Genomic DNA, 24,980 nt, shown 5'->3' on the forward strand with positions numbered 1-24,980 from the left:
GACCTCAGCTCACTATCTGGGTGACTCTGTGTCACTAGCTGTGTAAGCTTTGTATGTCTCGGTTTTTTCAACTATAAAATGGTCGTGGAGATCAAATGAGATCATATTTGTAAAAAGTATTTAGTATACGGGACAATGAGGTACCACAGTGGCTAGAACTCCAGATCTGCAGTTGAGAGGACCTGGGGTCAATTTGAGCCTCAGATGCTAGCTATTTGTGACCCTGGGCAAGTCACTTAACTCCCAATTGCCTAGCTCTTCCTACTCTTCTATCTTAGAACTGATACCAGGACAGAAGGTAAGGGTTGGGTTTTTTAAAAGTACTTAGTATAGAACCTTACAGATAGGAGGCTTATTAATTTAATTAACTTAATCAATCAATCACTCAATTAATTAATTTATGTGTGTGGTTTATGTAATAATTATTTCTCTATAGCTTATATAATAAATTAATTAACTTAATAAATGCTTATTCTCATCCCTTTTCTTTGCCCCTCTCATTTATAGAGTCAATGATTAGTGATTCTGACTACTAATCAGTTAGGTTCATAAAATCAGTCATTCATTAAGGTCTTTGTTAAGTGTCTACTGTGTACTAGAAGGATCACACATCTTCAGCTGGGAAGGAACTTTAGAAGCCAGCTAAGCTATTAGTTTCATTTTACAGATGAGAAAACTGAGGCTCTGAAATACCATGATATAATATGCTCAAAGTGACCTAGCCCATACCTAGCAATAATTGGGAATCCAGGTCCTCCGACTGCAGTGCCAGGGATTTTCCCAGAGTACCACACAAGCTCCGTTATCTTTCTAACACTTTCCTCCCCTAGCTTGCTGACACTACTCTGATTTTAGCATCCTGATGTAGCTGAAAGGATATTAAAGTTGGAGTCAGGAGACTTAGCTTTGAGTCCCATCTCTTGACGCTATTTCTATTATTGACTGACTTATCACAACTTCTTTGGACCTCATTTTCTCCATCTGTAGAATGGGTATGATAGCATCCTCTGTCTCCCCAGTCCTTTGTAAGCCTTAAGTACCACTTGAACATGAGATTATTGTGATTATTTGTCCTCAGTTCTTTTCCTCATTGTTGTTAGGGAGCATTCAGGAAATCATGCATGTATGCATGCAAGAAACAAAACAAAAAGAACTCCAAAAGAAACAAACGAAATCCCTCAGCCACCACCATGGTTTCCGCAGAATTAGAAGTAATTATTAGATTTCCCTGCCAGTCCACCAAAGCCAATTCAAGCCATAAAATCCCTATTGTGCTAAGTAGCATTGCAACGATACCTGACCACCAACATCACTTGTATGGAAAAATCCATGCTGAATTCCATTTGATCATGTATACAGACAAGGCATTCTCTGTGCCTGTGTATCTTATATAAGAGACATCAATCAACAGATAATTATTAAGCACCTCCTAGGACAAAAATGAGACAGTCCCTCCCTTCCAGGAGTATCCTCGATGTGAGAAGATGATGAGCACGTACTGAAGTATTTATAGGCTACGTACAAAATAATTTTGCTGCAAGCTGTGCGGAGGAGAGGCACGTTAGCCCCTGGGAGAATCTGAGAAGACCTCCAGAGGGGCAGTGCTTGGACTGACCTTTGGAGGAAATGAGAAAACCCCCTCTCTGGATTCTGTTACAGCTTTCCTTATTAGAGCATCCAGGGAGACACATATAGGTCTTTTCTTTGTAAAAACAAACAAATAAATAAACAAAGCAGTGAATAAAGACCTTTCGTTTTCCTCCATTAGAAAGGATGCTGAGAATGACAAAGTGGAATTTAAGCCATCAAAGGCCATTCCCAGTCAGTCCATTAAAGGCTGGAAATGCATTCATCATAACTGGGTTATTTACTTGCTTCCATTTATTCTTCCTTAAGCACATTTGGGCTCAGCCAAATCTCCCTTTGCCGACAGTGGCGGTTGCAGAGAGATGTCGCAACCTGTAGTGCATATTAATTGAAATTTATAGTAGCTATTACATCTGGTATTATACAAGCATGATTAGCTAAAGAACGTTCTAGTATTTCAAACAGAACAGAGGTGGCCTGACAGGTAAAGAGAGGGATGCGTACGGTCCTCAAATGCAAGCGTTGGTTCTAATGAATTCCTGCACAAAGCCATATTATGGAGGCCAGAGAGACCTATTCCCTCCTTTCATTTTTTCTTCAAATTGCTGCCTTTGCGAGTTCATCTCTGTTGCATGTCATCTGTAGGAAACATTGTGTTGGGTCTGCCTTTTACGTTTTTAAGGCAGAAAAGCAACATGAGGGGCAGCTAGGTGGCACATATTGGGTCTGGAGTCAGGATGACCTGAGTTCAAAGGAACCCTCAGATACTTTTTAACCATGTGACCTTGGGCAGGTGACTTTCCTTGTTTGCCTCAGTTTCCTTATTTGTAAAATGAGAATAATAACAATACTTATATTTTTGTGGGCACAAAATGAGTTCATGAAGTCCTTGGCACATAGTAAGCAAGATATAAATGTTAGCTTTTATTCTCATTCTCTTGTCCCAGGAAGCTATGACAATTCAATATGGCGGCTCATGGGTTATGCGTGCCATTATTTGACATAGAGATACCTGCACATTCACTCTGAAGCTAATCATGTGGGAGCAGAGAAGTGGGTCTCCCAGTGATCCCCCTTTTGGGTGTATGCCTCCCCGAAGGATGCTGATGACAGAAACAAAGACATGAACCACAAAGACATGAAGACAAAAGGGGTTGCTCATTGACTGGGGAATGGATAAATAAACTGGATGAAGGCAATAGAATATCACTAGACAATGATATTGGTAAATATTAATATCAGAAAAAAATGAAAAGACCTGTGCTAAGCGATACAGAAGAAATTGGAAATTAGAAATTAGAACACTAAGTCACCATGGTATTAGAGGTGCAACAATTGTAGGGCAGAGTGTTCCTTTTCCAATGAATTCACTCTCATCAGCTCTTTTTACTTGACTATTTTTCTTGGTACCAAGGATGATTCAATTCTGGGGGTTGTATGGACATGAAGGATGTATCTATTTCAAGAAATAATGTAGAGGTAGCTAGGTGACTCAGTGGATATAGAGCCAGGTCTGGACACAGGAGATCCTGGGTTCAAATCTGGCCTCAGACACTTCCAAGATGTGTGGCCTTGGACAAGTCACTTAATCCCATTTGCCTAGCCTTTAGCATTCTTCTGCCTTGCAGCTGATACTTAATATCAATACTAAGATGGTGAAAGTTTAAAAAAAATAATCGTGATATAGAAACAAAACTCATCCATAAATATTTCATAAAGTTGGTCTATGGCTCTAGCACCAATTATTAATTATTTGGGGGAGTCCATACTGTAACAGGACCATTTGCATCCTTCTCTTTACCTCTGTTTGATGTAGCTAATCACACTAATACCAGAAAGTAATAACTAATAGAAATTCCAATTAATATACACTATAGTTTTCACCATCTCTGTGATAAAAAACATCTCTACCAGGACAGATCAGCAACTCAGTAACTATTCTATAACGTAAGTGCCTTAGGGAATTGTCTAGGAAATAAGAAGTTTAATGACTTGCCTAGTTTAATACAAGTCATATGTGTGCAAGGCAGGACTCCAATTATGGCACAATGGATAATTGCATGTAAAGAATATGTTTTTGGGAATCCCCAAGAATTGTCTACACGCAGTGGTTCCCAAACTTTTTTGTCCTACTGCCCCCTTTCCAGAAAAAAATATTACTTAGCCCCCTAGAAGTTAATTTTTAAAAATTTTAATAGCAATTAATAGGAAAGATAAATGCACTTGTGGCCATCACTGCCCTCCTGGATCACTGCAGCACCCACCAGGGGGCGATGGTGCCCACTTTTGGAATCACTGGTCTACAGGGACATTTTCTTCCCCTTATTACCGAATTTATGACTCCAACAACCTTTAAGTTGGTCATAGAAATAGATATTCTTGTTGAATTAATACATTATGATCTAAAATTTTCTAAAGACAGTGTCTTATAAGAAAACTTCATGAAATCATCAGTTTTTGTTGCTCTACTTTTCTTCAAATTTAATTTAAAACTGAATAATGGCAAGTCTACTAGTTTCTTATGTAGCTTGAATATTTTGTGTAAACCTCAAGATTCTTGACTAGAAATCAGTCCCAAGTTATACTTGACCCCTTCCTACCTTTCTTCTACACGTGTTCTGATCTAGCCATCCTGATCTGCTTGTGGTTCCCACAGAGGATGTTCCATCTCCTTTCTCTGTGCCCTATACCAAGAATGTTCTGCCTTCTCCCCTCAGCCTCTTAGCTTCCTTGCCTTCCTTAGATATTCAACACAGATCTCCCTGTTCCATAGAAAGCCTTTTCTGGTCTCCACAACTGCTGGTGCCTTCCCTTCTCAGATCTTCTATCTACTCTGTATATATCTCGTAGACACCTCTCTATTAATACATTTTCTCTAACATCTGAATGGAAGCTCTTAAGGGCAGGGGGTTGCTCTTTTTGCTTATCTTTATATCTTTATTGCCTTTCACATACAAAATAAATGCTGGTTGGTGGACTGACTGATTTACATTTTCTGTCTCTTGGTTATCTTCTGTTCAGTTTTTTAATATTTGGAGGGAAGGCAGGTCTGCACAGGTGAATGTAACTTTCATAATTCTGACTGCAGTTTCTAGAATGTCATCAAATTTTTCCCACTATGAAGCATGCATAAATAACAATTGTGATTACCCAGGGAAAATAGGAGATTCAAAGACACGTATCGGAACATGTTGGAATTTCTCTCTGATACTGGATTCCAGATAAACACATTTTTTTTTCACACTTGTGCCTTCTTTTCTTTAGAGGCATAGGCATAAGTGAAACAAGTATTGAAAACTTTTACTGGCCACCATCTATCTATGTAATCAAGTTGTGTGCAGGAAAAGAATTTTTAAGTTAGAATTTCTCCAAGGTTAGCTCAGAGTTAGTCATCAGTCTAGATTGCACCTTTCATTTATGTCTTCTTCAAATAATTGGAATTCATCTTTACCAAGTAGCATCCCATGAGCACTGCTAAGCAACATTAGCTAGGGTTTCTTTAAGGTTTCTTTCCCTTCCAATTCCTATACAAGAGGATTATTTACAACCTCCTCAAGAGTGAATATTTCTGTTGGCTCATTTTTGCCTTATTAGTTACTACATCTGTGGGTGTGGATGTGTTTTGCTTCCCATGTGCTCTTTGTTTTGTGTATAGAGATGCTCCTTATAAAATATTATAGTCAGGGTTGATTTTTCTCTTACTGGCCAAAGGCTTGTTTCAATTTTTAGCCCTCCAAACTAGATCATTTAAAGCTCATGTTTAAAAAACAAATAGAATAAATACATAGTCTATACAAATTTTGACCTCCCTCCCACTACACACACATCTTAAATACCATTAGATATACTTGCAAACATCCAAAATTTATAAGGGATAAAGCCTTGGCTTAGGAAGAAATTGAAATGCCAAATAAGTCCTAGTGCTGTCTTTTGAAAGTAGTTCAAGACATAAGTCTCCCTGTCTAGAGACTAGGGAAATAGCTCATGTATATATGTGGTTTCATTTGAGATGTGGCAGTAGATGAGGGCATAGAATTAGTCTTTGTAAAATTTTGAATGAAAAATTTATATATCCAAATAAGAGGCTGCCAAGTCAGAATTTTAGGACTACCTTACTGAGAATTTTTAAACTAGAGTCCATGAACTTTAAAAAATACATTTTGGTAACTATATTTCAGTCTAATTGGTTTCCTTAGCAATCCTACATGTTTTATTTTGTGCATTTAAAAACATCATTCTGAGAAGGGGTCCAGAGGCTTCACCAAATTGCCAAAATAGTCAGTGGCACGCAGAGGAAAGTTTGAGAATCCCTGTTTTATGTTCACTGATATAGTATGTGACCTTTGAGAAATTAATCTCTTTTTCACCCATTGGTAAAACTGGGCAACACAAGATTGACCTATCTCATGGGGAGGTATTCATTAAACTATCATCTTTTAGATACCGTATTATACTATACTTTGAGACAAACAGGCATGTCCTATAAGAAGAAATGGTTATTAATATTTATTATTCATTACTAATGTCATCAATGTATCAATATTAGAATAATAACAGAGAAAACAAGTTTTGTAAAAAGTTTCAAGCACTACCCACAGATGTTCAGGAGGGGCTTCTCTGTCACCCTTTACATTAAGAAGCTTCCTATTCAACCTTTGATCTTGTCTTGACAGGCCAACAGATGACAGCAACCAGCCCCCAGGCAGGGGAGTTCTCTCTATGCATGGGCTCACCTATGGTGTGATCAGAGTGGATTCTGAAGAAAAGCTCTCTGTTCTGACAGTGCAGGATGTAGGCTTGGTCATGCCTGGAGGTAAGGACTAGCTTTAGTACTATATTCTGGGAAATAGGCAATGTGAGATTTTTTTATTTAACTTAGAAATTTTATTTATTTAACATTTTTAAAAAATAAAATCTATTTAACTTAGAAAAAATCATAGAAATATCACTACTTTGTAAACTAGAGGAACTATGGAATAACTGTTTTCTTAAGATGAGTAAGAAATGCTTTCTTTAAGAATTTTGTCCAGTTCCTTATTTTGGCTAATATCTTTCCCCTTCTCCTATCTGTCCTAACTCTGCCATTAACTAGCTATATGACATTAAGTCAATCCTCTAAGCTCTCTCTTGGCTTCTATCTTCTTATTTGTAAAAATGATGGGGTTGACCTATCTCTCTGGTATGTAAAGTTGCGTCTAGTGTTAAAACCCTGTGGGAGACAGCTAGGTGACTCAGTGGACTGAGTGCCATGAAGTTCTGGGTTCTAATATGACCTCAGACATTTGTGTCTGCCTGTGTTGAGCCTGGGCAAATCACTTAACCCCCATTGCCGAGCTGTTACCACTCTTCTGCCTTGAAACTCAATTTTAAGATAAAAGATAAGGGTTAAGAAAAAAAAAAAAGATGAAGCATGTAGGAAAGACTTGAAGACTCTAGGTGTGGAGTGATTAAATACGAGCCCCGACTTTTCTTTGGATGGTTACACATATTAACGTAAATTTATTTTTATATATAATTTTTAATATAATTTTATATATAAATAAATTTACATAATATAAAGCAGCCAGCTTACACTTTTGCCGCATCTCAAACTCAATAAAGAATTTGAGATCAAAGTTTAATATTTTCATTAGACAGTTGAAGCCAAATATAGTTATAGCTTATTGCTTTAGCAGTTAGCTTGGAAAAGATTTGTATCCTTGCATGCTTTTGTTGATTTCCAGAGATGTGGCTATCCTATACCTTCAAATGATCGCCATATTTTGTTTTATTTAATTGGGTCACAGGATTCGGCAATACCAAGCCCATATGTGCTTATATCCTGGGTTTTTCCTAAATATCCGAGTCTTCCCCACACATCACAGAAAGTCACTATTTGTTTTTGATAGATTTCATATACTGAAATTGGAGAAATTTAAATATTTATCTCTGTCACAAGTTTTTGCTAGAAAACACAAAATCACAGCTTCTTTCTGGGAGAAGGCAATTCTGCTCTCTTTATTATTTAGTTGATCTGATGCCAGTCACTGTTTTCCACTCTGGGTGCACGTTCTTTTGTAATGTTCTTTGTGCTTTCTTGTTTCACTTTTAGCCATCATGTGTGCAGTGAAGCCAGATGGAATTCCTCAGCTGTGCAGAACAGATGAGATTGGAGAGCTCTGTGTGTGTGCAATTGCTACGGGTACATCGTATTATGGCCTCTCAGGCATGACCAAGAACACTTTTGAGGTAGGCTGGATGGAAATGTCCCCAAACCCCCCTGGCCAAGGGTCATTTTTGAAGCATCACCTCATAGTAGCTATTTTTAGATCTCACCTGGAAATCGAATAGGATAGGATTATGATTTTTCTTTAAGGAAAAACAATAGCCATTTTTGTTAAAGTGGTTGCCTGATGAATTTGGGGAGTTTTGTGATAGCTGTAAGACTTTCTACATCACTCTGCCTTAGTGGCCAGTGTCAAGAATGGAGGACTTTTTTTCTCTCGCACTTACAGTCTATTGGTCAGACAGCACTTATGTGCTTGTGTTCAGATGGCATTTTGGAATGTATTATACAAAATAACAACTAGACTGTAAGCTCTTGTAGGGCAGGAAACATGAGTTATCTATCTTTGTAGTCCTCAAGACACACACATGTCCATTCTAGGCACCAAGAAAAGTATTGAGTGAGTGAATGAATGAATGTCCAGCAGACCATAGACCTGTGAGGACCTGGATTTAAATTGTGGCTTTGTCATTTATTACTTGTGTGATATTGGACAAGTTATATGGCATCTTTGGACTTTAGTCCTTGATCTAAAGAATGATGAGGGACTTTGGACTCTGGTCTCTGAGGACCTTTCCAGCTCTTAAATCTATGCTATTAACCATCTCTTAATACTTCCCTAATGAGACTTTCTCACTTAATTTGCATAAGCCAACAGAAAACATATAGTCATCTAAAAATATGTGTAAATTAAATAATTGCTGTGTAAACATTAGCTCCAAAATATGAGTAAATGTGAGTAAAGATGAATTAAGGGGAACTTAATATTTAAATAGAATGAGAACATGGTAAACAATGTAGATTATCGCTCTCTGTGGTCATATTTTACCCCCTCTACTAGACTGTAAATTCCATGAAGTCACAGGGACAAGATCTTATCTCAACTTTGTTTCTCCCTCCAGTGACTAATATAGGCTTTGAATACAATAAATTCTTAATAAATAATTGTTGGTTGAATGAATGAATGAATATTATTTACTCTACAGCAGTGATTACCAAAGTGGGCGCCACCACCCCCTGGTGGATGCTGCAGCGATCCAGGGGGAGCGGTGATGGCCACAGGTGCATTTGGGGGCGGTGAATAACTGTAAGGGGCATTGATAGTATGTGACAGGGGGCACTAAGTAATATTTTTTCTGGAAAGGGGGCGGTAGGCCAAAAAAGTTTGGGAACCACTGCTCTACAGCTTTTCCATTGGCCAATCTAGTCACTAGTCAGGAATCTCGATTCACCCCAGTGTTTTTCTCTGTATTTTATCACAGAATGGAGAGAAAACATATTTGCAAAACCATGGTTCTAACATAGTAGTATAATGTAATAATAATAGTAGTAGTAGTAGTAGTAGTAGTAGTAGTAGTAGTAGTAGTAGTAGTAGTAGTAGTAGTAGTAGTAGTAGTAGTAGTAGTAGTAGTAGTAGTAGTAGTAGTAGTAGTAATAATAATAATAATAATTAGAATGTAGTGCTTTAAGGTTTGCAGAGTGTTTTGCAAATGTTATCTCATTTTAGTCACACAATAGCCCCTGAGTATTATTGGTATTGTGGGAGTTAATAGGTGGGATTATTATCCCCATTTTCCAGATAAGATATCTGAGAGAAATAAAGCATAATGACTTGCCCAGGATCACACAACTATTTAACTGTCTGAGGCTGCATTTTTTTTTCAGATCTTCCTAATTCCAAGTCAAGTGCACTATCCATTATATTAGCTAATATTTAACTAAGAAATTTATGTAAAATAAGAAATTTGTTTGATAACTCAATAAAGATAAAATTAAAAATCTTCACATCCTTGAGCAATAAAACTATCTGAAATCTAAGCAGTAATGTTTTTAACAAGCGAATGACTACTTTCTCTTAGAGGGTAAGTCTCTGAGAATAGAGCCTATGTTTTTTTCTGCTTTCTAGAGAGTTCCCTGTGATACTGTCCTGGAAATATAAGATTTTTGGAATTATAATCTTCATAACTTTTTTGAATTTATATTTAGCTTTTAAAAATATTCTTTAAATCAGACCCAAGTGTGCCTCAGTAAAATGTATATCTACTTCCTTACATGATTTATTTATCCATTAGCTTACAGACTACATTTATACTTTGAGTCACTTCTCTTCTGTTTCTTTTTTTCACTGTAGGGAGCAATAAGAGAAAGTAACATCTTCATGAATGGTATCACATATTTTTGTAACTAAAAATGAGTTACAATTTTAGTTATATGTTCACGTCCATATCTTTGAATTTAAAATAAATTCTATTGACATTTTTTTTGTTTTACTTCACTTGCATTTCCCAATGTATCCCTTTCACTTTCCCCTCCCAGATATTCATCCCCTAAAATAAAGAATAAAAAAGAGAAATAGTAAAAGTTCAGCAGGGCAACTTGCATAGTGGATAGAGTTAAAGGTCAGGAATCAGGAAGATTCCCTATTCCTGTGTTAAAATTTAGCCTTAGGTACTTACTAACTGTGTAACCTTGGGCTAGCCTCAGTTTCCTCATCTGTAAAATGAGATGGAGAAGGAAATGGTAAACCACTCCAGTCTCTTGGCCCAGGAAATCCCAAATGTGCTCACAGAGTCAGACACAGCTAAAGAGCAAAAGGGTTTGACAAAACTAATCATCATGAGAAAAGTCTGATGCTATATGCAGTGTTCCATACTCGTCTTCTCCCACCTCTGCAAAAACAAAGAGGGAAGTGCTTTTTCATATCTTCTTAGGGACGAAGCTTGGTCATTATAATTTCCTAGAATTCCATTTCAATTCCTTTGCTGCTTTTTTTTTTTTACCATGTATATGGTTGTAGTCATTGTATATATTGTGATGTCTGTTTTCGTTACAGACTTAATATTACTTGGTCATCATTTAAGAAGGCAGGTGACACTATAGAGAATATCTCAACAAGGGTGCCTCAGTAGTAAGGAGTCTCAAAAAAGTCATATATAGTAGGAAAAAAAGACACAGGAAAACCATGGTAGATATGAAATACTTGAAGGGTAGCCTGTGGAACAAGTCAATTTAGCCTGTTAGTCCAGAGAAGTTAGGGGGATCTTATATACCAATAAAAGGAAGATGATGTGATGAGATAAACACTATCCTTGGGGACATAAAATTTGAGGTACCAGTTATGTATGGAACACTGTCATTTAGCCTTCCTTAGCCTGTTTCCTCATTTACGAAGGAGGGATAATAATATGGTGGATTTGGGGACTATTCCTTCACAGGGATGTTTTGATAGTCAATTTAGGTTTATCAAGTACTTGGTAGTCATAAAGTGCTATATAAATAAATTTAAATTATTATTATTAAGTTATCTTTGCAGTTAAATGAACTCTCCATATGGATTATAAAGTAACTAGAGGACCAAAAGCAAATGAAATTATAGGAGAAATGGAAGAAAAGAGCCTTTTTGAAGAACAAGATTTTAATTCTATCATTTCTAAGTCATTTCACTTTCCAGTTTATCATTGATAAATAGTAAGGTATTACAACAATTATTTATAGCAGCACTTTTTTTTGTTTTTGTGAAGAATTAGAAATAAAGTAGATAGCATCAATTGAGGAGAAACTATTTTTTCCCCTTCCCTTAATTTTTTTTTTTTTGTAATTTCTAGGGATGGTTCTCTGGGGGAAACTGGAGGGAAAGACATTGGGAAAAATAAAGATGATATAAAAATTAAAGGTACCAATAAAACCTGTTTTTAAAAAGAAAATAGCCCTGGAATATATTTGGAAAGGCAGGGTAGTTATGAGGGAAAGAGCTCTGAACATAAAGTGAGGGAAAATATGCCATGGACACTTTCTAACTTTGTGTCCCTGGGCAAGTTCTTTAACTTTTTGATCAATTTTCTCATCAGCAAAAATGGGTATAATACCTATAGTACATTTCCTTATCTTGGAAGACCCTTAATTTCTTTTTTATTTCCTCGTCAAATGTATCTAAAAGAGTTTTATTAACAAGCTAAAAAAACCTAAGAGGAGATGATATCTAATCATAGTTCTTCTACAATTTGCTGTTCAACACCTAGAAAAGGCACTTCTCTTCTCTTGACCTCAATGTCCCATTTACAAAATATGGAATTTAGGCACTCCTGGTTCTAAACTTTTATTACACTTTTTCAATGTGCTGATTAGTTTTGCTGAAATACCAGATTCCCAGAAAAGAACAACAGTGGAACATTCTATAACAAGTCTTATATTCCATTAGGATCTCATATTTTCAATCAGAAACTGAATCACCATTATCAAGAATATTGTGGAAGGGAATCCTTCACTGACTGAGGTTGAACATCAATGATGTGATTTGGAAAGTCATTTCAGCTCTAATGTTCTGGGATTTTGTTTGTTTTGTTTGAGATTGGTTCTCCCCATTCTCATTCAGGCAGAAAGTCCAGCAGTCACTTTTGGCCCAAGCCCATTAATGGTCAGCATGGAATCTTTGAACTGCTCCATTTTTAAGCTGGACAGTTCACTAATCCTTAGGCAACTTGGTGTCCCTCAGTCCTAGAGGCTTGCCATATTGCATCTGGAATTAATCAGCTTTAAGCCACTGCAGGACAGAGCTTCTGAATTCAAGCAATCCACCAGTCTGAGTTTCCTTGGTAGCAGGGATTATTAGGGCCCAGAATATCCTATGAGCATATTCATAGGCAGAAGGACATATGTTAGACTGCTGCCAGAATCTCTAGAAAGAAAGCATAGATCAATTAACAATGTGGACCCTATCTACAAAGTTGTAAAATTTTCATAAAAGTTTTGAATTATATAGAAACCTAGATCAATTATGTAAGTTATCCACTCTTTGCTGATATATTTATGTCTTACCCTTTTAAACCAATTTAGAGAATAGCACCACTTGACAAAAATCCTCACATAATATTTACTCTCATTCACCTGGCATAACCACTATAATTGTGAAGACAAAAGTTGCATTGAGAAATTTCTTTGTTTTTCTTTAGGTGTTTCCGATGACAAGCTCAGGGGCTCCAATCAGTGAATACCCATTTATAAGGACAGGATTACTGGGATTTATTGGTCCTGGTGGACTTGTCTTTGTGGTGGGCAAAATGGATGGCCTGATGGTTGTCAGTGGGCGAAGACACAATGCTGATGACATTGTAGCAACAGCGCTGGCAGTAGAACCAATGAAATTTGTCTACAGGGGAAGGTGAGTTCCACTTCCTTCTTAACCTAGTTCCATTTTTAATATGCAGATCAGTCAAATCTTTTGAGATGTGGAGAAAAATGGTAAACAGGGGCAATTCACTTCACCTTCCTGTACAGTATACCTTAGTACTGTAATCCATAAAATAAAGCTGTTGTATTAATTTATTTCTAAGGGCTCTCTCAACTCTGAAATTTTTCTAATTCTTTGGAAACTTTAGAAGGCTCATGGATATATTTAGTATGAGAATATTCCAAAAGGTCTTTTAAAGTGAAAGTTTAAATGCCACGGTATTTCTATAATGCCTCTTGGATTATCCCCTGTAATCTTTATGAAAACCTTTCCTTACAAGGCACTAGTAGATAGATTTAAAGTCATACAGTCATAGATAACAGTAATGTCTTATATACATCTAATACTTACACTTTTAAGGACCTTCACGTCTCCCATCCTATTTTATCCTCACAACAATTCTGTGAGATTGGCAGAGTATATTAGTAATATTATCCCTGTTTTAAAAGAAGAGAAAGTACTTGGAAAAGTTTTAGAATTATTGCATTTCAGAACTAGCCATAAATGGCAGCCACCTAGCTCAATGGTAACTTATCAATAATGTCTCCATCAAGTAGGCTTCTAACTTCTACCTAAGGGCCTTCAGTAAAAGGAAACCTACCATTTCCTGAGAAATTCCACTTTGAGCTAACTCTATTTGTCTAGAAAGAAGACTAAGGATACTCTGAGCTTCTCATTTCCACTTCTAGACCTTTTTCCTGCTGTTATCACTTAGCAACTTTTTGCTTAACTCCTGTTGCCAACCCTTACTTGCTCATCTGCCATGGAACAATACACAGTATTGATTTTAAGAGAGTAACTAAGAATTTTTAAATAGATTAATACATATATATATGTATGTACATACACACATTTATTTATACACAAATGTGTGTGTGTATAAGGATATATACTATAACATCCATGATCTTAAGTGGGTTTAAAGCTGCCTCACAGAATTCCACAGTGCCCCAAACGTTCTGACTTCCAAGTTCATCCTCATTCTCCATTTCTCACTGTTTACTCCACTAAGATCACACACAGGAATGGTCATACACTTCATCTCTTCATTGTTCACAAGAGTATGTTGCCACAATATACAACCCTGAAATTCCTCCATCTAACCATAGCCTTCTATGCTTCCATTTCTTTAGATGCTTTACACCTGGACCTATTCTTTGTCCATACTGTATCCTCCATTCCTGTTATCTCTTCCTTCTTTAAAGCTCATCCTGTTTTATCTAGCCTCATTTTCCTCTTTTTGTAGCCTTGACACTATAGTTAGCTGCCTTATTTTGATGCTACCTCCTACCCTAAAATCCCTTTCCATACCACAACTCTGGATAACGTCTACCATCTACTGTCTTACTGAACAATACTAGAGAAAATTAGCAACCCTTCTGAGAGGGTATATACTACAAACATATGTTATTAAATATCAACTAAACCCTCCCTGCTGCATAGCTGTCCTTTTACTCTTCTCTTACTGTTTCCCAATCTCTCTCAATCCCCACAATTGTCTATTTCTCTTCTCAACCCACCTCTGCTGGCCCTTTCTGCTTCCTTTCAACAAAGACTTCTCTGGCAATTAGCTATTACTGATAGAACTTGGGCTGTTCATTACAAGTCCCACTACAAATCTAAACCAAAAATCCTCCTGCCCTTATACCCCAATTTTCCTTCCTATCGTTCTAATCTCAAGAGATGGTCCTTCTTGCCTAGGCCAACTATTTTACTTACAATTTTGATGACATCCCTTCCTTTCTCTTCTATGGCCTCATCCCTCTGATCATCCCTAGTCTTTACAAATTGTAATCTCTCTTTTATATTTTATCTCATTTTTTTAATCCTTACCTTCCGTCTTGAAAACAACATTAAGTATTGGTTCTAAGGCAAAGGAACATAAGAACTAGGCAACTGGGGTTAATAGCCCAGAATCACACAACAAGAAAGCATCTGAGACAAGATTTATAACTAGGACCTCCTATCTCTAGGTCTGGCTCTCAATTCACTGTGCCCCCTAGCTTCCCCTAAAATTTCTCTTTATCCACTGGTTCTTTATGTTTGGCATACAAACATCTCCAAATCTCTTCCATCCTTAAAAAAAAATCACTTGCCCATGCCATCCCCTCAAGCTATCCTCTACTCTCCCTTTCAATGCAAAACTCCTAGAAGAAACTAGTTCCACTCCTTGCTTCTACTTCCTCTCCTCACATAACTCTAGACTTGGTAAGAATTCAGGAGCCATCTTGTCCAACACATTCATGAAAGAAATCCTAAGTATAACACACCAAAAGAGCATCATCCAGCCTTTGCCTGAAGACTTCCAGTAAGGGGTAATCTACCATCTCCCAAAACTGCTCATTCCACTTCTGGACAGCCCTAATTGTTAAGAAGTTTTTTTGGACATCAAACCTAATTCATCTCTTTGCAGTTTCTATTCATTGCTCTAGGTTAGCCCACTGGGGCAAAATAGAACTCATCTAATCCCTCTTCTATATGACAATTCCTTCAGAAGCTCAAGTGTAGCTATTGTCCTCTAAGTCTACTCTTCTATACATCCCCAGTTCGGTCAACCCATCATCTCATGATGTGTTCAGTGCCCTTCACTGAACACTCCCCTAATTGCTCCTTTCTACACTCTAAACATATCTAAGCCTCTCTCCCTAATACTGTAATTTGTAGACCAAATGACAGAGTGTATTAAGAAGGAAGGAAGGAAGGATGTATGGTTTTCCTTCTCCACTGTGTCCTCACTTTGCAGATGATGAAAATGAGGCAAGTAAGAGTTAAGTAACTTGCCCAGGGTCACACAAGCTCATGTCTCGAAGCCAGATCTTTCCGAGTCCAGATCTGGTGCTCTATACACTATACCATCTAGCTGTGGAAAAGTAGACTTGCTTAAAGGAAAAGCCAGAATTCACCATTTGGAAAATGAAATTCATCTGAGTTCTTGAGACAGAAATCGCCTTTGGGTCCAACCTTAGCTGATGAAATACTAACATCAGTATAGCACTATAGGCTCCCACACTGTTATTTTCTGTAGGTCCTACATAATTACACATTGAAATCTTGGGTCTTTATTAAATAATATAAAAATTTGTCATGGGAACTTGAAGGTTACTGATGGCAAAGGTTGCCAGTCCCTTTTTAAAGCCTCATGCTTGTTTTTGCTCTCACCCCATCCTTAAAGCTTTTCTCTCTCGCCCCTGTTCCCTTCCCCTCATCCCCAAAAGCTATTCTTCTATTAATAAGTATGTGGGAGCCAGAAGTTACAATTTGCCTTTTGAAGAAGTATTAGTTGGAGCTGTGATCTCCTGAACTGTATAATTAATAGTGGTTATAAAAAGTTCCTTTTTGAAGCAGTGAAAATCCACATGGTCTCGCCTCTCCACAATGGATTCTTAGCCAGTGCCCTCCTTTTCTGCCTTCCACAGAATAGCTGTGTTTTCAGTGACTGTCCTTCATGATGAAAGGATCGTTATTGTCGCAGAGCAGAGGCCAGATTCCACAGAGGAAGACAGCTTCCAGTGGATGAGCAGAGTTCTGCAGGTAATTCTTTTGTTGTCCTTGAAACTCTCTTTCCTTTTTCTTATTTCTCAGCATCTTATTCAGCCTTTAAGGTTACTGTCTGACCCTTATCAGCCATAGTATTTTTTTTTCCTCCTCTCCTGTGTTGTACTCTGGTTTTCTCATTACTTCTGAACAGAAATTGCATCAGATGGGAAAGTGATAGTCTGTTTCCAGTTAACTGGTCAAACAGATTAATAACTGGATCAGAAGGGTTTGCCGAAGCCTAGTCCCTGATGCTTTTCCCCTCAGTGAGACTCAAAGAGAAAAGTTCATTATTGCCATCTTAAGTGTTTTATTCTCTTTCTTCAGTTCATCCAATGGTATTTCAAAAGCTCCAAGTAAAAACTTGAGCTCTTTGAGGTATTAGAATGATAGTGCATGTCTCTGAATTATTATGGGACTCATGGCTGGTATCTCTGGGTATTGGCCCCTTGTTGTAAATGTTTAATGAATATTTCTGGTTTTGAACATATTGGAACTGTTTTTTGGATATTTTCTAGGCTATCGATAGTATCCATCAAGTTGGGGTTTACTGCTTAGCGCTGGTTCCAGCAAACACCCTTCCCAAAACACCCCTGGGAGGAATCCACTTATCGGAGACCAAGCAACTTTTTCTGGAAGGCTCCCTCCATCCCTGCAATGTGTTGATGTGTCCACATACTTGTGTTACCAACCTGCCAAAGCCTAGACAGAAACAACCAGGTAGGTTTAATAACTTAGTAACCTCTTTAATGCATCTGTATATTTGTATTACGAACCTGCCAAAGCCCAGATGTAAGTAACCAGGTATGTTTGTAATAACTGTGCTGGACTTAATTTTTGGGTGGAAAGTTTGTGCATTTAAGGTTGTATACATTTTAACATCTTAATTGCACATTTTGATTCACTGAGCCTTTACAGAGAAGTAAACGAAAGTCAGCAAAGACCAACCAGATGATGAAAATAAGATCTTGCTTAGAAAGATTCATCCGCTAAACTAATAATTGTTTTCTGGTCCCTTTGACCTCATATCTCTAGCTTCATGATAAAGAAAGGAGTGTGCTGGTGAAAGTTTAACAAACGACTCTCCAAAAAATGCCTTGTTTAATTTGCCTTGTTGACAGTTTTTCCATCACTTTCTTAAGTTGAAAAAAATCTACATAACAATAAATCAAGAACTTATTTGTAGTTTTTGTTCATTTCTGAGGTGTAACTGTTCAAACTGAAAATATTGGGGTTTTCTTGGCCAAGATACTGGAGTGGTTTGCCATTTCCTTCTCCAGCTCATTTGACAGGTAAAATTGAGGCAGAAAGGATTAAGTAACTTGTCCAGGATCACACAATTAGTAAGTGGATCTGAACTTGGATTTGAACATTTTTTTTATGTCAAGTTGGGGTTTACTGCTTAGCACTGGTTCCATCAAACACCCTTGTTTTATGACATGAGACCAAAAAGGAAGATGAGTTTTTAAAATCCAGATATCAATGATTTAATTTGTTTAGGGAATTCCCATTGAAAATTACTTACTCTACGCATGCAAATTGGCTACTTTTCTGCATCTTATAGAATCATAGAGCTAGAGGGAAACTTAGGGGTCATCTAGTCCAATTACTACCCTTTATCTATAAGTAAAGCATCTGGGGCCCATGGAGGTTAAGGGTCTTGCCTAAGGTCATATGGCCAGTATGTGTCAGAGGCAGACCTTGATCTCAGGGTTTCCTAACCCAGAAGCTAGCTCTCTGTTCACTGCTACATGTGGCACCTTTCATTTGAAAGGTTATGGCTAAAAATAAAGGGGAAAAAAGTTCACCACCTTATAATTAGCCTCATGTGAATCATTTCCAAACATGGCCAAGCAGGTCCTTCAACAAAAGATAGACAATCTGTTGCCATACTGTAAGCTTTTTCTCCATCACCATATCAGCTAAAGCTTATACTCTGCCAGCTGAACACTCAATTTGGGTCCAAAAACCCAGGGTCAAATTCATACCCCACAAATTTAATGAAGAATAATCTTAAATAGATCTATAAATACAGAAAGATTATCATCCTTTTCTAATATAGGCTAGTTCTTCTAAAATGGGATCCAGCAAGTCAGATTTGTCAGATTCTAGCCAAATTATACCTTCCTTTACTACCATTATCTTTCCTTTCTGAACAATTTCCATCTCAATGACTTTTCTCATATCCTAGATGGTAACATAACAGGAACTGTTCAAAAATTTATTGTACCTTCTTTTTTTCCTCCATTCTTGGCTTGTTTAGTTACTCTCACAATCTGCAGGCTTGCAGTTCCCAGAGATATATCTCGTTTTTTAAATAATATCTGTACAAGGGCTCTATTCAGGGAGACATTAGGAAACATAATGCATCATCCTTCTCTGAACATAAATAAGAAGATGAAAAATCACCTTTTTGTCTCATATAATCTCAGAACATAAATAATGTTGGGAGTCAAGGAACAACAATTACTTTATCTAAGGCATATATCTATTTCTGTCTTAATAAAATTTATAATAGGATCAGAATTTGCCAGGGAGTTGTTAGTATAAAGTATGGTATGATTGCATTCTACAGTTCAATTCCCACTCCCCTTTTTAAAAGCCAATTCATTATTGCAGACTTTGAGTGAGTGACCCAGCAACCAGTGGTTCCAGAAATGAAGGCACAGATAGGAATTCTTCATAGAGGAGCAGTAGAAGAGACGAGTTAGATTTGATCAAAAGATCTATGTTGGAGACACTCCCCCAAAATGTCATTTAATTCCAGTAACCAGAAGGATCAATCAATTTGTTGTGGTTCAAGGTGCCAGTTGAGAAGAGTTCCTTTCCTCCTTCCCAGGTCATTATAGATATCATCTAAAGAGAAAACTCTATATCCATCTGGATGATTTGAAAGGTCAGAGACTGCAAAACTAAAGATATTGTGGATTGTGGAGTATAGCCCAATTTGCTAGAATCTGAGACTTGAAAGGATCATTCAATGATTCAATGAATATCCTGAAGATATTAAATGCCCTTTTCATGTGTTTTGTATTTTGGGATCATCTAGACCAATCCTTTAAACTTTACTCTTCAAAATGTTTTTTTTTTAATTTTTCATGAATATTTTTCTCCTTGCTATTGGAGCCAGAAGACCTGGAGTCAAGTCCCAAATCTGCTACTTAATAGATGTAGAACTAAATGCGCAGCAGATAGAAGGTATGGAGTCAAGAAGACCAAAGTTCCGATCCAACCTTGGATACTTGCTAGTTCTAGAACTTTGGGAAAAATCATTGAACCTCTGTTCACCTCAGTTTCCTCATCTGAAAAATGGAGATAATAACAGTTGCTGCCTCCTATAGTCTGGTGATGATCAAACGAATTCATATTTGCAAAGCTCATAGCACAGTGCCTTGGCACATAGTTGGCACTATCTAAATACTAATGAAGATGATGTGTGATCTGGAGCGAAGCCCTTTTATTTCTCTGAACCTCATTTTCCTCATATGTAAGATGAATGGTTTAAGCTAAATAATTTTAAAAGTCCTTTCTAACTCCAGAAATTCTCATCACAATAAAAAAAAACATATTTATTTAGCATCTTCTATATGAATAATATCATAACAGGACTTTAAAACAATCCCCCTATTCCTACATATATATCATTGGGAACAACTTTCTAGTAGGTAGAAGGGTAGCTCTTACCAGAGTTGCTCCCAATGATATATGTAGGCTTAGAGAGATTTTTTTAAGGTCCCCTTATAGTATTATTATTTATACAAAATATTTAAAATAAATATTTTTATTTTAATAACTATATTTAATGCATAATATACTTAAATAACAATAAATTAAATAATAAGTTTATTTTATGTTTAATATATTTAGGTATACATAGATAAAATTTACATTATTGTTGAATTTATTATTATACATAATTATTAAATATGATAACAAATAATTAAAATAAATAATAGATGCTTAACACTGTAAACACTGAAGAGTTTTCAAGCAATAAATTGTATTAATATTTCCCACTCTCTCCTGAACACTCTCTTGGACAACTTTTTTTAAAAAATGAGAAACAATTCCCTCTACATAGCTACATAGTCTGACAAAACAGATTTCCACAGTGGTCATATTTGAACAAATGTGTCTCTACATTTAAAGTCTGTCACCTCTTTGTCAGGAGGTGGGTGGCCTATTTCATCTTCATTTTTTTAGAGCATAATTATTTTGAAAAAGGTATGAAGGAGATCTATTTGTATTCAACAGTGAGGACAATAATTGGCCATAAAACTGCCCATGGGATTGGCTGCAATTCTGGAAAAACAAGCAGGAATGCCAGAGTTTTCGAGATTCCTTGGGGTGCATTTGATCAGAGAGGCTGGAGGAAGATGCCACTTAGGACAGTATGCAACCTAATCTACAGAGAGCAGCAGTGCCTCCAAGAGAAGAAATATTTCTTGCAGTTGTGAATTATCTGCCTTGCAGCATCTGTTCTAGATAAAGCCTCTGCCTCTGCCCCAATGTGAATTTGTCAACCATTGTAAGATAGAGAGATCAGTAAGAGCCAGGGATGTGGATGCTGATAAATCTATAAATGGGAGCTACAAATACTTGCGTTCTGGGGGTACATCTCCGTTTTGTATATTCAGTTTGGCGGAAGGGTGATATACTGCAAGAGTTTTTCTTTCACTCCCACCTCTTTTTAAGTAGAGAGGAAAATCATCTGTTCTGAGGAAGGACAGATTTTATAAATGAGGTGCAACTAGAAAGTCTTCTGTCTCCTAGCAACAACTGGAAAAATAAGTTTTAGGTTTCTATGAAGGGCAGTTAGTCGAAGGCCTCCAAAATTACATATAATTGAGGTCAGAAGAAATAAGTGGAAAAGAGGGTCTGCCTCAGTTAATTCTGGAGGTCCTCCAAAAATTACAAGATGGAAACCCGATGTCCCTAAAAATGCTCTCATCTATATACATTAGATCAACCTCTAAACATTTGGTTAAAAAGAACATCTTGCCTTGCCCTAAATTGCAGGGATTTAAGACACCAACAAATAAACACTAACAACAGAAAGCTAATAGATAACAAGGAAGGATGCAGACTACAAGGGAATTTAATTATCCATGCAAAAGCAATTAAATCAAATATGCTCTAAGTAGTTCGGCACTTCCATTCATTTTGGCCACACAGTTATGGTCCCAAGTTTCTGTTGTGTTTTGTTGATAAGGAGAATATTCTTCTGCAGCACATTTTACCAAAGAAAAAGTTAATCCTTTCCCTACATTAAAAAAAGTACAATGAAATCAACAAAGGCTTTGCTAAACACATTAGGCACAGTTTGATTATCCTACATGCTCACTAGTCTAAAAATTGCCTGAAACCAGACTCCCAGAATGGTGTCTTGGAAATCCCTTTGTGAAGGTTACTGTCATCTGGAGGATTGTGTCCTGGGTGCTTTATTTTAGAAAGGACATGGATAAACTGGAGGGCATCCAGAAGAAGACAGCTGGGATGGTGGAAGGTCTCCAGTTGGTGCCATTGGAGGATCATTTGAAGGAACTGGGGATGTTTATCCTGCAGAAGAGAAGACTCAGGGGAAACGTTATAGCTGTCTGGGAGTATTTGAAAGGCTACCTGGGAGAGGGATTAGCTTTGTTCTGCTTTTCCTTAAAAGGTAAAACTGGTAGTAGATGAGGGGGGAAGTTGAAGAGTCATAACAATTAGGGTTATCCAAAAATAAAAGGGGCTTCCTTGGGAGGTGCTTAGAGGTCTTCATCAGATGCTAAAGACCATTTGTGGGATAGGTAAGACAATTCTTTTTTCAAGTATGAGTTGGACTAGTGGCATCTGTGCTTCATTCTAACTCTGAAATTCTGTGGTTCTGTAACTTCTAGGGAAAAAAAAAAACAAGTGAGTTCCCCTTTTAAAATCAACCAGCAGCTGTTTAGTGACTGTCTACTCTATAACCAAAGCAACAGCTAGGTGGTGCAGGGAATAGAGTGCCATGTCTGGAATCAGGAAGATTCTACTTCATGAGTTCAAATCCTACCTCAGACACTTACTGTGTGAACATGGGCAAGTCACTTAAACCTGTTTGCCTCAGTTTCCTCATCTTTCAAATGTATTGGAGAACAAGATGACAAACCACTCCTGTATCTTTGTCATGAAAAACCCAAATGGGGTCACAAAGATTCAGACATGACTGAAACAACTGAACAGCAACAGAAGCTATATAACCAATCTGATGGACTTTCTTTTTCTACAACTGTACAAACAGGAAAACACTAGAATGATTGTTATAAGAAATAACAGGTTCATCAACTGGGTGTCCTGTGGCACATTACTTAAACTCTCCATGCTTTATGCAAGTTCTCTAAGACTTTAAGATGCAGAAAAGGTCTTTGTGGGTAGATGCATATGCATAGATACATTAGAACACTCATCAACTTAAGCATTCCTTTTATGAATGGCAATCTGGTATATCTAGACATCTCATTAGAGGGACACACATGAACTCCGAGCAACTAGGTGGCACAGTGGATAGATCACTGGGTCTGGACTCAGGAACACCTGAGTTCAAATTTGTCTTCAGACACTCTAGCTGTATGACTCTGGGCAAGTCATTTAATCTCTGCTTGCCTCAGTTTCCTCATCTGTAAAATGGGAGAAATAGTAGCACCTACCTCCCAGGGTTATTGGGCACACCAAACAAAATAATAATTGTAAAGCACCTGGCACACTATTGGCACAGAGAAAGTACTATAAAAATGTTAGCTGCTATTATTTTTATTGTGATTAGCAAGAAACCTTTCCCAGTTTTATTATGATTAATATTATAAACCTCCAAAACTCTGATAACATAATGGCCAACCTTCTCATGATAATCCTCTCATAATTTGGCTACCATGGTCTTAATTGTAAGTATTTGTTTCTAACCTTTCACAAGATGTATGGTCAAAGTCTTCCAACTTGGTATACTCTACAATACACTCTATTTCTACTACATTCGGTTCTCCTTTATGATCCCAAGTGCAGAGAGTCCTTAGGACTGTGTATGCATCAAAATATGCATATATGTTTGGGTCTGAATGCATGTGCATTTATGTCTTACCTGATTACATGATCTTTTTCACAAATAAAAGAAAGCATGAACGGTGGATTTCAGTTTTCATTCCAAAGATCAGGCAAAGAAAATTGGTCTGTGATGGGTCTGTTATTCCAGCCTAGATAAACGCCACTAGCACCAAATGCTATGATTAGCTTTGGTGTAGATATTTTTAAAAACTCGATGGAATGTTCTCCCCTAACGTTCAAAATGTGCTGAACAAACTAGCAGTTCTGCCTCATTAAACATGACTATCTTGGTGTCCCGGGGCCATGTTATCAAAAAGAAAATGCAGGCATTATGTCTGCCAGGGGTGATGCTTTGAGGTCTGTAGGTTAGATCCCTCGAGGTCCAGAGAGTCATTAGAAATTCTGAAAAAGGGTTCTGTAAAATACAGGTAAGCATTTTCAGTCTTAAAAAAAATGTTGACCATACTTGGCAGGATCATAGGGACATAGATTTTGAGAGGCTCTCAGAGGCCAGAAAGTCTAACCCCTTCATTTTATTGATGAGGAACCAGAAGCCCAGTGTTGGGTTCACCATCTTATATGGTGTCATAAAACTAATAAGTATCTGGGGCAGGGTTTGAACATGGGCTCCCAGATTCCAAAACCAGTGGCCTATCCATTATATCTTGTGTTCTTCCAAAATATATGCTTTTCACTTCAAAAATGTATTCTTAACACAGAAGAGAGAAGCAACAAGTCTAGGTGCAATAAAAGCACAGAACTGAAAATTCTCATCCTGTCTCTTCTATGTGTTATATGTGTAGCCCTGAATAAGACACTTTTATTGCTTTAGGCCTCAGTTTCCTTATCTACAAAATAAGGGAGTTGGAGCAGCGGATCTCTAGGTTCCCTTTCAACTCTAAATTCCAATTTCTATGAGTAACTGTAGAATAAAAAGGGCATTGATTTTTCAGCAGCTTTTATTTCAAAACAGTTTCTATTTTTAAATGCTTGTTGTAGACTTGATGAAAGTACTTGAAATTTCTTCAGTCAATAAAATGGATAGTCAAATGATTCCTTCTCCTCTTGCCCCAACAAATCTTGTTCCTGAACGCTAACTCAAAGGATTTTGCAAAATACAAGTTTCACATAGGGAACTCTCCATCATGTGTAGTGATAAAGGGGAGAATAGTGAAAAGATACCAAAAAAAAATTCTCATTTTTATATGGAATGTAATATTTGTTCTTGGTGTTTGTGTGTTGGGATGGAAGGAGAGAGAGAGAGAGAGAGAGAGAGAGAGAGAGAGAGAGAGAGAGAGAGAGAGAGAG

At 37.2% G+C, this 24,980-nt stretch overlaps 1 protein-coding gene across 1 annotated transcript in view; it reads left to right on the forward strand.

Annotated features, from left to right (window-relative positions):
- The window catches only part of DIP2C (disco interacting protein 2 homolog C), a 601,650-nt gene that overhangs the window by 477,401 nt on the left and 99,269 nt on the right, over positions 1-24,980 (forward strand). Inside the window, exons 18-23 of the mRNA XM_044678953.1 lie at positions 6,261-6,400; positions 7,679-7,815; positions 12,802-13,010; positions 16,496-16,610; positions 17,132-17,333; positions 21,991-22,130. Coding sequence (XP_044534888.1) covers positions 6,261-6,400; positions 7,679-7,815; positions 12,802-13,010; positions 16,496-16,610; positions 17,132-17,333; positions 21,991-22,130 — 943 coding nt within the window. The remainder of the gene's footprint in view (positions 1-6,260; positions 6,401-7,678; positions 7,816-12,801; positions 13,011-16,495; positions 16,611-17,131; positions 17,334-21,990; positions 22,131-24,980) is intronic.

Source organism: Gracilinanus agilis, chromosome 5, assembly GCF_016433145.1.
Source record: "Gracilinanus agilis isolate LMUSP501 chromosome 5, AgileGrace, whole genome shotgun sequence".
Classification (NCBI taxonomy): domain Eukaryota; kingdom Metazoa; phylum Chordata; class Mammalia; order Didelphimorphia; family Didelphidae; genus Gracilinanus; species Gracilinanus agilis.